At 36.9% G+C, this 13412-nt stretch overlaps 1 protein-coding gene across 6 annotated transcripts in view; it reads right to left on the minus strand.

Annotated features, from left to right (window-relative positions):
• Positions 1 to 6694, minus strand: part of LOC125227813 (RNA binding protein fox-1 homolog 1-like) — a 57673-nt gene extending 50979 nt beyond the window's left edge. For all 6 annotated transcript variants that reach the window (XM_048132163.1, XM_048132165.1, XM_048132161.1 and 3 more), the window contains exon 1: positions 6408 to 6694. In XM_048132163.1, coding sequence (XP_047988120.1) covers positions 6408 to 6419 — 12 coding nt within the window. In that variant the 5' untranslated portion in view covers positions 6420 to 6694. The remainder of the gene's footprint in view (positions 1 to 6407) is intronic.
• Positions 6695 to 13412: the final 6718 nt, after the last annotated feature.

Genomic DNA, 13412 nt, shown 5'->3' on the forward strand with positions numbered 1-13412 from the left:
TACTGGCTCGCATATCTAAGTATTTAAGTACCACTGTTAAGCGTAGTAGGAAGTTACAACGTAACTAAAGGGTGAACAAGATAAGTCGATTTTCCGCTCACCCGGTTACTCCAAAATGAGCGAAATAAGTAACTCATTAACAGCTTCAACAAGGATAGCTGTGTTACTCAAGAACATTTAAATTAATTTGTAACTTTCACGAGGCGTGTACAACAATGGAGACCGCCATTAAAAGCGGTAGGGACCCAGCAGGCGAATTAGAGGGAGACCTGGAGGCTTTGTGGCGAACAGGAATTTGTAGACGTTGATATAGCAACTTCGAGTTGAATAACTTGCAAAACCATACGCAACTAAGTTCCTCGCGTATTTCAGACGAGACAGATTACTTTGAAGTTAGAATACACACATAACCATATAAGAATCTATAATTTATATGCAATAAAATTCGCACATCGTCGATAATTAAACGTTAATTTCTGCTATAACGAAACATCAATATGTATAACCATAAGGCGACGTGTGCGTGTGGATTGAGTGAGCACCTTCCAAAAATAAAAATAAATATGCTGATCATTTAGTAAAAGTTCTAAAACAATTGTAAAACGAATCTCTGAAAATGTAAAAAGATAAATCAAAAGATACAGTCATTAACATGTGCTCACTCAGTTCTCACAAACTACCAACGAAAACAGTGAATGTATTCATTTAACATATAATATTTATATACAAACATTTAGTAAAAAAATATGCCAACCTACCTCTATAAATTTTAGATCACCTAGTGACGTATTTAATTATTTACAAATAGTTTCTTATGCTCACTCAATCCTCACACTTTTGAAAAGCCGAATTTTGATGAAAAACATAAGATTTAGACCGATATTATATGTGTATAGTTTAGTAAAAGTGAAATGGGAATTTGTAAAATACAAAACGAACCACTAACGTGTCAGGTTTTTTATAATAATTTTTTGTAAGTGCTCACTCAGTCCACACGTTTTGAGAAAGTTAAAAATGTAAATATCTTAAGATTTGTAGCACCACAGACACTCGAAAGTACTTCAACATTTAGTAAAATTTTTTACTAAATATCCACCATCTAATATTTTATATTCGTTGTCTGGTTTTAAAGATATTCAGACATAACTTTTCTCATACAAATGTATCATGTAGGGTGACCACACTATGTTGGCTCCACACTAGGTGATCTAAAATTTATAGAGGTAAGTTGGCATATTTTTACTAAATGTTAGTATATAAATATTATATGTTAAATGAATACATTCACTGTTTTCGTTGGTAGTTTGTGAGAACTGAGTGAGCACATGTTAATGACTGTATCTTTTGATTTATCTTTTTACAAATTCAGAGATTCGTTTTACAATTGTTTTAGAACTTTTACTAAATGATCAGCATATTTTTTTTTTCGGAAGGTGCTCACTCAATCCACACGCACACTAAGGCGACGACTCGACGAGTAGCCCGACAGAATTATCTATGGCTTAGAGAGGGCAACTCGGTTTAACCTTACTCAACTAGGTTTAACGTTTACCCTCACATTATTGTCTTCAATGTACCTCACACGATCGGATCGGACACGATGACTGGTGTTTATTTTTATTCAAGGGGTAGGGGAGGGGGGAGGCCTTTAATGAATATAGGGATAAGCGCTGGTTGGTGTCACATCACCTTTTAGATTAAATTGTCTTAAAGGGCCTCTGCGCTGTTGGCTTCGGCCCCACGCACGCCTTCCAAATGTCCCGAGATAAACGAAAGACATACAAATAATAATAATAATTGTATAACGATAAAGCAACGAGGAGAAGGCATGTCCCTATTTTATATATATATTTGAATAAAATCCTTCCAAAGCCACGAGTCGAAAAGAATGTCGCAATTTCTGTCACCGTTATTTTCTGAAGCACGTTTTAGCAATAACAACTTTATGAAACATTTTTGCTATATTAAATGCGGAATGCCTACATAGCTCTAATATTAAGAGTTATATACGATGTAATAGGTAATAGCGCTACAATTATTGATTGACTCTTGTAGGTAAAAAAGTGTTACTTCACGTGAGATACACATGAAACACAGGATCATAGCTACAAAGGCGACGTTCTCTCATACGATATAGAAAATATTGGTCCCTAGTCAATTTTAGGACCTTCATTAGCTCTCCGATCTCTAACCTTTTTAAACCGGGGGATTAGGTACTTACTAGGTAGTGCGTACTGTATATTAAGCCTTCTGGAATTAAGGCGTATGAGGTAACAAATAATGGAAACAATGTAATAAGATGTTCAGATCTATGTATAGCTCAGACATATCTCTAACGTTTTTAGAACACAACATTATATACTATAGTAAACATACAAAGAGGTTATTACATACAAAATATTATTTAGATTATCACAAAAAATCACGTACTATGTTTGTTATATTCTGCAAAGTGGGCAAATTACGACCAAACATTTTGTTAGGATTGGAAACGTTTTACTTTTTTCGTCAACGTAAACGCAACGTAAATCCTAACAAAGGTTCCTTTGTACCTACGCGCAATATTACAGAGAGCGATATTTTCTGTTGACGATATTTAACAAATATTCAATTGCCTGATTTGCCTGCCATAAAAAGATCATAGAAGAGGTAATGTTGGCACCTACATAGAACAATATTCCAGGAACGCTGTCGTTGCGCGACGGAACACAGGAGATTTGTTGAACTGTAATCGAATGCCGGCCAACTCAGTTCGCAATCACAATAGGTCACGAGCTCTCGATAATTGCCCGATTTGACATCGGTCTACTGAACGGCCATGTAAGGAAATAACTACGCGCCATGACACATGTTAAAGCATGGCTATACACATCATGGCTGTACGGCAGTAAACAAGCCTTAGGTTTGTAATACGTATATGCTTTGATATTGTATCAGGTCCACAATGACCACGATCCACATACCAAAAGAGATTTATAACATGATCCCATGGGTATCACTGAGAGGATGCACCTGTTATAGCTCGTATAATGCGTGCATGTGATTATACCCAGCAACCCAATGATATTTAGGTTAGTATATATGTAAAAAGGCACTTTTCCCATTTATTCGCGGTGCCGTCAACGCCTCTGTCAGATTGCGAGGAAGCAAATGCGAATAAGTAGATACCTTTCTTCTCATTTGTTACAACTTGTCTAGCATTTAAACGCATCATTACGTTTCTAACACCCTCATTAACATATTTATTGTTCGTGGACATTGTCCTTTGTAGCTATGTACAGTACAGACCTAGTTGAGTAATAATAATAATGTCTTAAGATTCTTAAGTACGTATAGTGCCCGTGAACTTGTTAGATTAAGCAAGCCGAGGGGAATCGGATGCTATTGCCATCTTGGCATTGAGATTAGAATGATACAAACAAGATTGGAATGAATAAAAACACGTTTTAAACCGCAGATACCTAGGTGTTTTGCAAAGAAATATTTTTAACCTCAAATCGGGATTATCTATGCAAAACAAACATAATTACTAAATAATTATATATTTATAATAATAAAAATGTAATTTTTGTTACTTATTTTTATGATACTTATTTCGAGTTCTATTAAAAATCTGATGGTGAAATTTTACTACCCCGACTAGACATTCGGTATGCAGAATTGCAGATATTTTCAGTACATTGACTACTGAGGTTTTAAATTAGCCTCAACGATTCAAGCCAATCTGTCTGTCTTTTTGTTACCTGCTTTATTAATCTTTAGAAGCAAGAACTCGAGACAAGTAACCATTTCTTTTGTTAAAAAGAAGTTACCTACTCAGTGCAGGCCCATTCAATGCCAAGCGGATCCTTTGCATCGTAAGCAGGTAGGCACACATTTCAAAATGGTGGATCGTCCGTGAACTCGAAAGATGTTGTAAATATTTTTATCCTTATTAGCGGCATCTCCCCGCCGGCCACGCGCGTTCACCTTGAGGCTTTGAACGGGTTCCAGTAATCTGCCCTTACGACTCCGCCCGAAATTTGAACAAAGGAACAAAAACATGCTGCTATTTATTTTAGCAACAGGGCAACTTCGAACGCAGGTAGAAACGGGAGCGATTTTGCATATCTTACGTAGGCTGGCAGACGAGCAAAGTACCCAATTTAATTCCGGATGCTTATTTAGGTTCCTAGGTACCTATTGTTATTACCAAGTTTGCTGGGCAAAGTTATTAATTTATGCAAGTTTAATAACTATTCAGGCGAGAGCTCGTTTACATGTTTCGTATCGTATGCTATCTAAAGTATCTAATGTAATAATGTTTAACTAAGGTTGAATTCATCTTCAAACCATTTTACTTTACAGCTTCTGTTAATTTGTGAATTTGATTAGTTATTTACGGAGGTAGTTCTGACACAAAAGTAAATACTAAGAAAAATATTGTTAAACCTTCCAGGCAACCTGATGCAGGTTTTATTCAAATTCTTCGTACGCGACGTACGCGTAATATTTTGAAATTCGTAATACCCATGGTTGGGTTTTACAACTCGTAAACATAACCCAATTTACCCAACCCCAAAAGCTAAGGCCGCTTGCAACCTGTTTCGCAAGTTCCTATAAAAGACGGTATGTAAGTATTAGGACCTAGCGGTTATAGGTACCTGGTGGTTCTAGGTGGATAGGTATTAGGGGGGTAGGTATGAGCAGATTAACCACTGGTTGACCGATTTTTAATAGGCCGGTGAACCTCACGCTACTGAGCGATGCGTGTCGTATTTTTATAGACACATAGGTATTTTAATAGAAAGCTCTTGTGTCGTAAATAGGTGTAGTGTACCTACTACCTAGTCCTAGTCTATTTATTAGTTACATATTATTTCATTGATAAAAGTAATGGCGTAGTTCTAAATGTGAATTGTGAGAAATTGGCATTCAGCTACAGTTAAATTAACCCATTCGGGTAAGTTCAGGTACTTGTTTATAATGACTAAAAGCCATATTTTGTTACTCATAATCTATTATAAGATTAAGTTCAAATTGCGATAAACCGTGTTTACTGCCGTACATCCATTGCGTGTATAGTAAGGATCTTTAGTACTTAGGTCCTAGTATCCTTAGTATCCAGACGAGACCCCTATCCCTTTGCGAGACAACACATCACGTGGCATTTTTTTCTGAGTCCCTAGACTGAAGGAGAACGTCTGTTTATGATTCATGCAGATGTTAGTTTCAAACGATAGTAATACCTACGTTGGAAATGGCGCCAAATCAATTTAGGTACGTATACATTGGTGAGTTACGCGTATTTTGGACTAATTTACGCTAATTAACAACATGGGCTGTTATTACTAATAAAAATAATTACTTTAACATTTAGACATAGGTTATAATCTGTTCAGGGTCAGTTGCCCAATGGCAGTGGCAACTAACTTATTAAAAATTCCACTTAAAATATAAGAATTTATGTAGGTAGGTGCTACTACTAACTACTTTAGTACATTTCAATTATCGTTGATAAATCGGAAAGTACGCCTAGGTATCATAAATATCATAATTTCAAAAGGCGATAGAAAATGGTAACAATCAATCTTCTGCGTGTTTTGTTCCATTTTTATATAAATGTCTCCATTTTCTCATTTCTAATAAATCAAATCGAAGCTCATCATTCACCCTAAGTGAAAATCGGTATTTATCGACATTCCATTTACCGGCATTGCCGACAGATGTGCTATCGTAACGTTATTGTAAGTTATGTAGATAAAACGTTTAATGTACACCTACTGTATTATCGTGTAAATAAATATACATTTATACCTTGTGAAAATTATAATATAATTTACAAAATAAGTTGATTTATTTAACTTGATATTTCCTAAGGTATAAAACACAAACAACATGCTTAAGTAATATTATTCTTATTACCTACTATGCTAATTACAATACCTACATTATTACAGATTATAATATGATTGAAGATTATGTATTTAAATTTCATTAATATTCAAAAGACAAAACAACATCCAGTGGTAGGCAAAGTTACTCATTCATTCATGCCACAACACATTATAAGAGGCGCCCTCGGTAGATTGATAATTCCTGTCATGTACATGATTTGATTGAATCAAACCTTCATGGTGTTAAGGTAGAATGTGTCCATGTATAAAAGTAACCATGTTAAAACGAAGAAAACCAGGTATCAGAATAATAACCAGGTAAGATATAATAATGTTAAAGATGCAGAGGGCAAAGATTGTAATATGTAAAGGACGTTGTATAAACAAAACGCATCTGACAATAACGACATGCGCCGTACTATTGTGCGCCAATATCCTATCACGACTTCAGATGACTTGAGATAATAATAACTGCCAATGTAACCTCGCTTGTACGATTTCGTAAGATAAACTACATTGATGTATACTCACAGGATAGTACATCCCCTGCGGCGGCAAAAAAAAGGCCCCTGATCCCCACAGCTTGCCGTTTGTATTTGCTTTGTGTTGCACAAAAATACACTCCACGTACGCCTCCGAGATGGGCGTCGACTTCACAGCACTAACTTTTATAAATTCGAAGCAGTCATGAGTATTTTATGATAATCGCTACGATTATTCCTAAAAATAATCTGGCTTGTTCAACTTTTTAGGTTATTTAGAAACAGCGCAGAATAACGCGCTGAACACTGTCGCGGTTGGTGTCGATGTGCTGTGACTGTGCGTTAAATGCAACAACGGCGTGGCTCGCCTACTCACACAGATGCCGCGAGACGCGACAGCTGCTCGAACGCGCGGAGTGCGAACGAGACAGCCGAATGCTTCGGCTTCGGGCTATTAGAACGAGATAGCGATATATGCCGTACTCCTTGTCGTTAGCATTGGACGGTGGTTGGGCAGATTACAAATTTCTCGCGCTCACATTGCATTTTTGAACTTTGCGAATGGCGTTTTATGATCAATCATTCTTAAAAGTTTGTTGGTATAATTTAAATGAGACGGAACTTATTAGCAATCCTAGTTATTTCAAACAACATAAAGTGACCTTCTAAAAACAGGAATTATTTATCATGGGGAGTTTTTTAGGGCTCCGTATTTTTTTCATAAATCTGTAGGTGTACTCGTAGAGTATTACTTTTTAAATAATAATAAAATTAAATCTATCATTTCTCAGTTTAAATGCTTTTGTTATCTAAGTTTAAGAACACAATAAAATTAAAGTAATACCGCGTTGGTAAGGTAGCGAGATTCATTCTTAACGGAGAGGGAGTGAGATGCTGCGAGCGACCCTCCCCCTAGCTCGGCGCTCCCTGTCACGGAGCCGAGAGCGTTCGGATCAATGAATCGCTCCAGGCCCCCCGATCCCGGCCGGCGTCATCCCTACATTCCTCCCTGCGCTCCGAGCGCCCTCTCGTGCTCGTCTCGCGACTTGAGTCAGCGCTGATCACAATGCCCACCTAATTATATCAATCTACGTCGCACTATGACGAACTTTGACGATTGTACATAGTTTTTCTCAATAATACCTCAACTAACGGTTTTCAAAGTTTCTGAAAGATAATTAATTATGCATCGGTATCTGTTCAATTCAACTCGATGTATTTATTGCATATTACATGCATATGTAACGTTGATTTTCATGGTAATTAATTGTCATAGGGGACCTCTCACTATATGGGTCTGATCAGCTATACATATATGACACCAGCCAGCGATGGCCAAATTGGCTGAATGGATGGGAGAGCCAACGTGTTGAACACGTAGCATCCGGCATCCCACGCCTTGATACTGTTAAACTTGTGTCAGCAAGTTCCCCTTTGGTGAAAAATATATTTTCTCAAACATGCAATGAAATATTGTCTTTACGTTCCTTAAAATGGGCTGGGAAGTATCGCTTTTTGGGCGCAACAACTCGAGAGGACTGTAAAGGGATTTCATATTATTTTTTAGGCCTAGGCCTGCAAAGTAACTTTTTTTTATAAAAAAATTGTCCTTTAGAGCATTTTTTTTATTTCATTGTATGTTTGAGAAAAGCACTATACATGCCTCGGCGTGAAAACGGATTCCCGGCCTCGTATCCCTATCCGGCCTCGCTCGCACGCTCGCTCGGCCGTATATACCCAATTGGCCGGAAATCCTCATTTTCCCGGCCTCTGATGTAATGTACTATTTTGCGACCCCTTTTAATTGCCTCGTAGTAAAAGCAAAATTAATTTCCAGATTTTCTTATTGTTAAAAGTTTTCGAGCCGCGCTTGTCTTGTTACACCTCAATGAAGGGTGCGCAGCGCACCCTTGAACGTGTGTTTATTTATTTATTATCGAAGCCTGGAAAACATCAATTGAATCAATTCCAATGCCTCGATATTTGAGATTCATTAATTTGGCTGGATATTAAAGTAGGTCTAATAGGTATATAATTAAGGTACAACCTAGACAATGTGACATGAAAATAACAACAAATAATTATAAAGAATCCTTTTATTTTTTAAATATTGGTATATTAGGAAGCAATTTGTAAGAGGACATAGAATCCTACAGTTCAATCACCCCTTCTTTATATTCAAGGCCGCTGATCCGAATTAATTAAATACCTACGATGGTCAAAAGGGCTAAGTCAAAGCCCAGCTTCCTAATTTGAAATCAATCAACTTTCCTTGTTAAATTGATTAAGTGGGAAAAGGAAACAACGGGATTTCCTTTTTATTAAATAACTTTACCGATTTAATAGATTTGTATTTAGAAAGGAAACAAATTTTGTAGATATTATGTAAGAGGTAAACATTTCCGAATCCTCGGAGACTGGCGGCAACACAGGAAGGTCTACCTACTCGTAACTACCCACGATTTATCAACTCTCAAGATAAGCGAGATAAGATGCACAAAATCCCATAAGGTATGATCCGCTATCACGCGACCACTTAAGGATAACTTTACCTAGGTATTTATTGTGAAAGAGGTTGCGACAGGGTCCATCCATTCTCGGATTAGGTAAATAAGTAGGTGTAGTTTATCATGAATTTATTTGCCTCTTATTCGCCACACCACTGGCACTACACGAGGTACGTACCTACTTATTTATATTCGATGATTCGGGCATAAAATCCATCGATATGATTTAATTATTTACTATTAAAAGTATAAGGATAACTTCTCGGAGCTCTGCCGCTAATTCGTAACTTCCACCTCTTATTCTGTGCTTCCACTGATAAGCTGCTTTGCGGAAAACACAGACCATCCGAACCAAGGAGGCTCTCTGTGGCGGAAAAGCAGTGCTTCATCTTGATTTTTTTCCTTTTATTGGTGACATTATTGCCATATATACGTATCCAATTTAGTAAGCAATCGCTGTTAAATCAACGACAGTTACATTGCAATTTCCGATGATATTGTTAAAAAACGTGTCACGCTATTGCATTTGCTCAGGCATCTTCGTGATACGAGATACTTCATGGTGCCATATAGACGGTAAATAATGATGACGATAATCGCACGTGAACACATGCTATAGCACAAGGATTTTTTAGTAACTGCACCTTATTGTAGGGGATGATGGGGAGGATCCGTACACCGAGAGGCTTCGTACAGTAGTTATAAATTATAATAAATGTGCCTCGACCATCCAACGTGCTAAATCGTTCATATCCTACCCTTCAAAAATGATAGTACATAGGTAGCACGTTAGCTAACTTGCTAAACGGATTCAGAGCGGGTCGTACGAAATCCGCCTAAAAGGCAGTCGGCGTTTAACAAATGCTGTTCAGATGTCTCCATAAAATAAAACAACATAAATGTAATTAGTATGTTAAAGAGTGTGTCTACATTATTTGACTCCTCTACCCACTCTTAACTAGATTCTCCCTTTGACATATCTATCTTCCTTCTATATATAAATGTTAATATCTGGGCGACCGAGCTTCGCTCGGTTCTGTTTCGTATCCTTGACCTGTGTCGCCATCTAGTTGGAAAATAAATAGTACCTACATCGATCAATCGAAAGAACTCTCAGTCTTAACAACACAACTACTCCACACGAGATGGCGCGCGTTTCGTCACAAAAGCTCAGAATGTATTTTTCTATTCGTGTTAGCCTTGACCTGTGTCGCCATCTAGTCTTTGAAGTAAATAATACTTACATCGACCGAAAGACTTCTGTCTCAACAATACAACTACTCCACACGAGATGGCGCGCGAAGAAAAACGCGTAGATCGACGGTATAAATAAATAAATAGATAAATAAATAAATAAATATACAAGAATTGCTCGTTTAATAGTATAAGATATGCTTAATAGTAGTAATGGGTAGATATCATGCAACTTAGTTTTAAAATTGATGTTGGGTTTTAATTTCTAACGCTCAAATCAAAAGCGTACGATGCATCCCCACCTTCCCCTGTTGTCGTTTGTTACAAGGGTACTATACCCATTTCAGATATATGTAAGTATTATTATGTACAAGCTTGGTACAAGTATATTTTCTAACCGTTCTATTTTTGTGCAACATCTGTTAGTTCTGTGTTGAAATCTTATCAACAAACAAAAGATTAGGCGGGTTTCGAATCTCAATACAGACCTAAACAAACTAGCTTGCAACCTCAATTACCCTAGAGAACCAGACAGCACGCTACATGCTAAACATCCGCTAGACTCCATGCTCGAGCGAGAAAATACAGAAAACAGTACATTCAGCGCCATCTGTTGTTGGTCTATGTCAAAATTTAGGCAACGAATGTAGCTCCGCAAGTCGATTGAGGCGTTTTAGTTAGTCGCTTAGAAAACGCGTTACGAATGGTTTGAAATGTATTCATTAGATGCCGCTAAAGTTGTGTTCGTGTTTCGTAATAATTTTGCGGGCTTCCCTTCCGCCGTGTAAATCTGAAGGCCGCTTTACAGGGTATGCGAGGCGATAAATGTACTGTTTGAAACATTTGTTGAACTTTAGAAATTGTGTATTTTTGCGCAATACGTGTTTTTACCCAGAAGCCAAATGCAAGCGATATTGTTCGAGACGCAAATCACCAATCCTTGCGGGGTGAGGCGGGCGCGCACGGTGCTGCCATTGGTCGTTTCAAATAATGGCGCGCCTTTATGATTAGCAGTAGGGATGGGAATGGGACATGTCTATTATAGACAATGGTACCGGTACCAGTACTGTGGTGAATTTGTTTTGCAACAAATTATAATATTATAATTAAATTATAATAAGGCCTAGTTACCCTTCGGGTTGGAAGGTCAGATGGCAGTCGCTTTCATAAAACTAGTGCCTACGCCAAATCTTGGTAGTAGTTTCCAAAGCGGACCCCAGGCTCCCATGAGCCGTGGCGAATGCCGATGCCGGGATAACGCAAGGAGGATGATAATTGTGATAGCATCTCAATAAAAATCATTCTAGTAACTAATAACTAAACTGTGCATTTTTACTTACATTTACTAAGTTAAATAACCAACTAAATATTCTAAACTAATCAATGAACTAAATACCACTACAGACTCTACAGATTCTAGATAATTATTCACTATTACAAATCTGCTTTCTTTTATATTTCATAAAATGGTAGCACATGGTACGAACGGCAATACGAAGTTCCCGCAAGTACGAAGTTCCCGCAACAGACATAAACTAACATGGCCCCATGCCTAGTCGTTTACGTGAAAGGGATAGCATATCACATTGTTAACTCGGTAAAGAGGGATGGACGCGCCTCGGCGCCGCTCAGCACAACCATATTGACCAGTATAAATGAACTCCGCGGACAATAAACAATATTCAACAAAATAATTAATTTGACTTAACTGTGGAATGTTATTCCATCTTTTTTACATGTAGAAGTGTTAGAAGACTTGCCACACCACTTTATGCTGTAAGAGACCATTGTTTGCAACCAAAATTGATTATTTAAGATTTTTCCCGAGCGGACACGGACACTGTTAGCGGGTCGTATACTTGGGCGCTACTGATCGGTGTCGCACGCGTTCAAACTTTTATAAACCTGATTTGTCGTATGCTTGGTGACCGCGAGTCGCCCTGTAAGGGCCATCTTGTTGTATTGATCTGTGTTTTACCCTAAAAATACTTACACATATTACGCGACTACATATAAAAGGGCAAAATTTAGGCTAAAGGTGACTACAGCCTGACCAGAAATATATGCCTACGCGCCATGTTGCGGAATTATTTCAGAACTCTTTTCATACTACATATATTATAATGAAATGTCACCGCATAGGTTCATCAGACTAACAGCGCCCTCTTGACAATAGTCATATTTTTCTAGCCAGGCTTTAAATAATAGGGATATCAACAGTACCTTTAACTTAGCCTTATGGAACCTGTGGAACCTAATACTACCTACCAGGTAGCATAGAGTTCCAGTGAAATAATACCTACTAATAGAATAAAGTCCCAAATCCCTCATTCTGCTACAAAAATACCAAAGCATAAAGAATTTTTGTTACAGTTTTACGTGTACGTGTAGGTAAATTAATAGTGTAGCTGCCTGCATCAACATCACAAACGTATACATCCATATCTACAAAAAAGTTCATAAGTATCTTTTGTTCATAAGTCATTACCTAAACGTTTAGTTTATCTGAAACCGTAACTCATTAATTATATGTATACTTAAGTTATAAAAATGAAGATAAACTATAAAATGAGCATGACAATAAAACCTTTCATTTTCTAATTCTAAAATATACATAAAGAATGCGACGTAGGTAAGTGTCTCATGTCGTCATGACACTCCAAAACAAATTACTTAAATATTGTTTTTAAAGACTTACCCAAATACATGAATTTAAGTCTTCCCAATCTTGATACCATTCTAACAATAAATAATACTTATCGTTCATGATCGCTGATAAAACACAATTTTAAGTTAATTAGTTATGTACGTAACTGGCACATAACATGAATACCTACTACAAATGCGACACATAAGATGGTTCTCTATTTGATTTTTTTTCAGGGATGTGTGTTCTAATTGTTCTAAATTTGAATTATAGTAGCGATATATGTATATGTATAATGATTAATGTTAATATTTCAAATGTACGCTATTTTGACTTCATTGTTATATGTATATTTCGCCTTATTTTTGAGTTTTACTAGTTTTTATCAAACATTACACTACATATTGTGTGTTATAACAAAATCAATAAATCAATATTGTTACACAGAGTAATCGTTCTAACTTCCTTCCGTCTCCGTCCTTTTACTCGAAATTTCATCTACATCCGAATAAAATTTATTTATACATATTACATATTTAGACAATAAGGATTGCAATAATCGCGGCAACAAAGATTAATTTTACAGAAAACACGAAGGTCGTCAGTTCAAACCTCTCTGACACTCACTACTTAATTAGTACCTATGAATGATTCTGATTAAAAATACAAAAAGAGGGTTAAAGATTGTGTATTTTGGACAAATTAA

Source organism: Leguminivora glycinivorella, chromosome 7 (genome assembly GCF_023078275.1).
Source record: "Leguminivora glycinivorella isolate SPB_JAAS2020 chromosome 7, LegGlyc_1.1, whole genome shotgun sequence".
Lineage (NCBI taxonomy): Eukaryota > Metazoa > Arthropoda > Insecta > Lepidoptera > Tortricidae > Leguminivora > Leguminivora glycinivorella.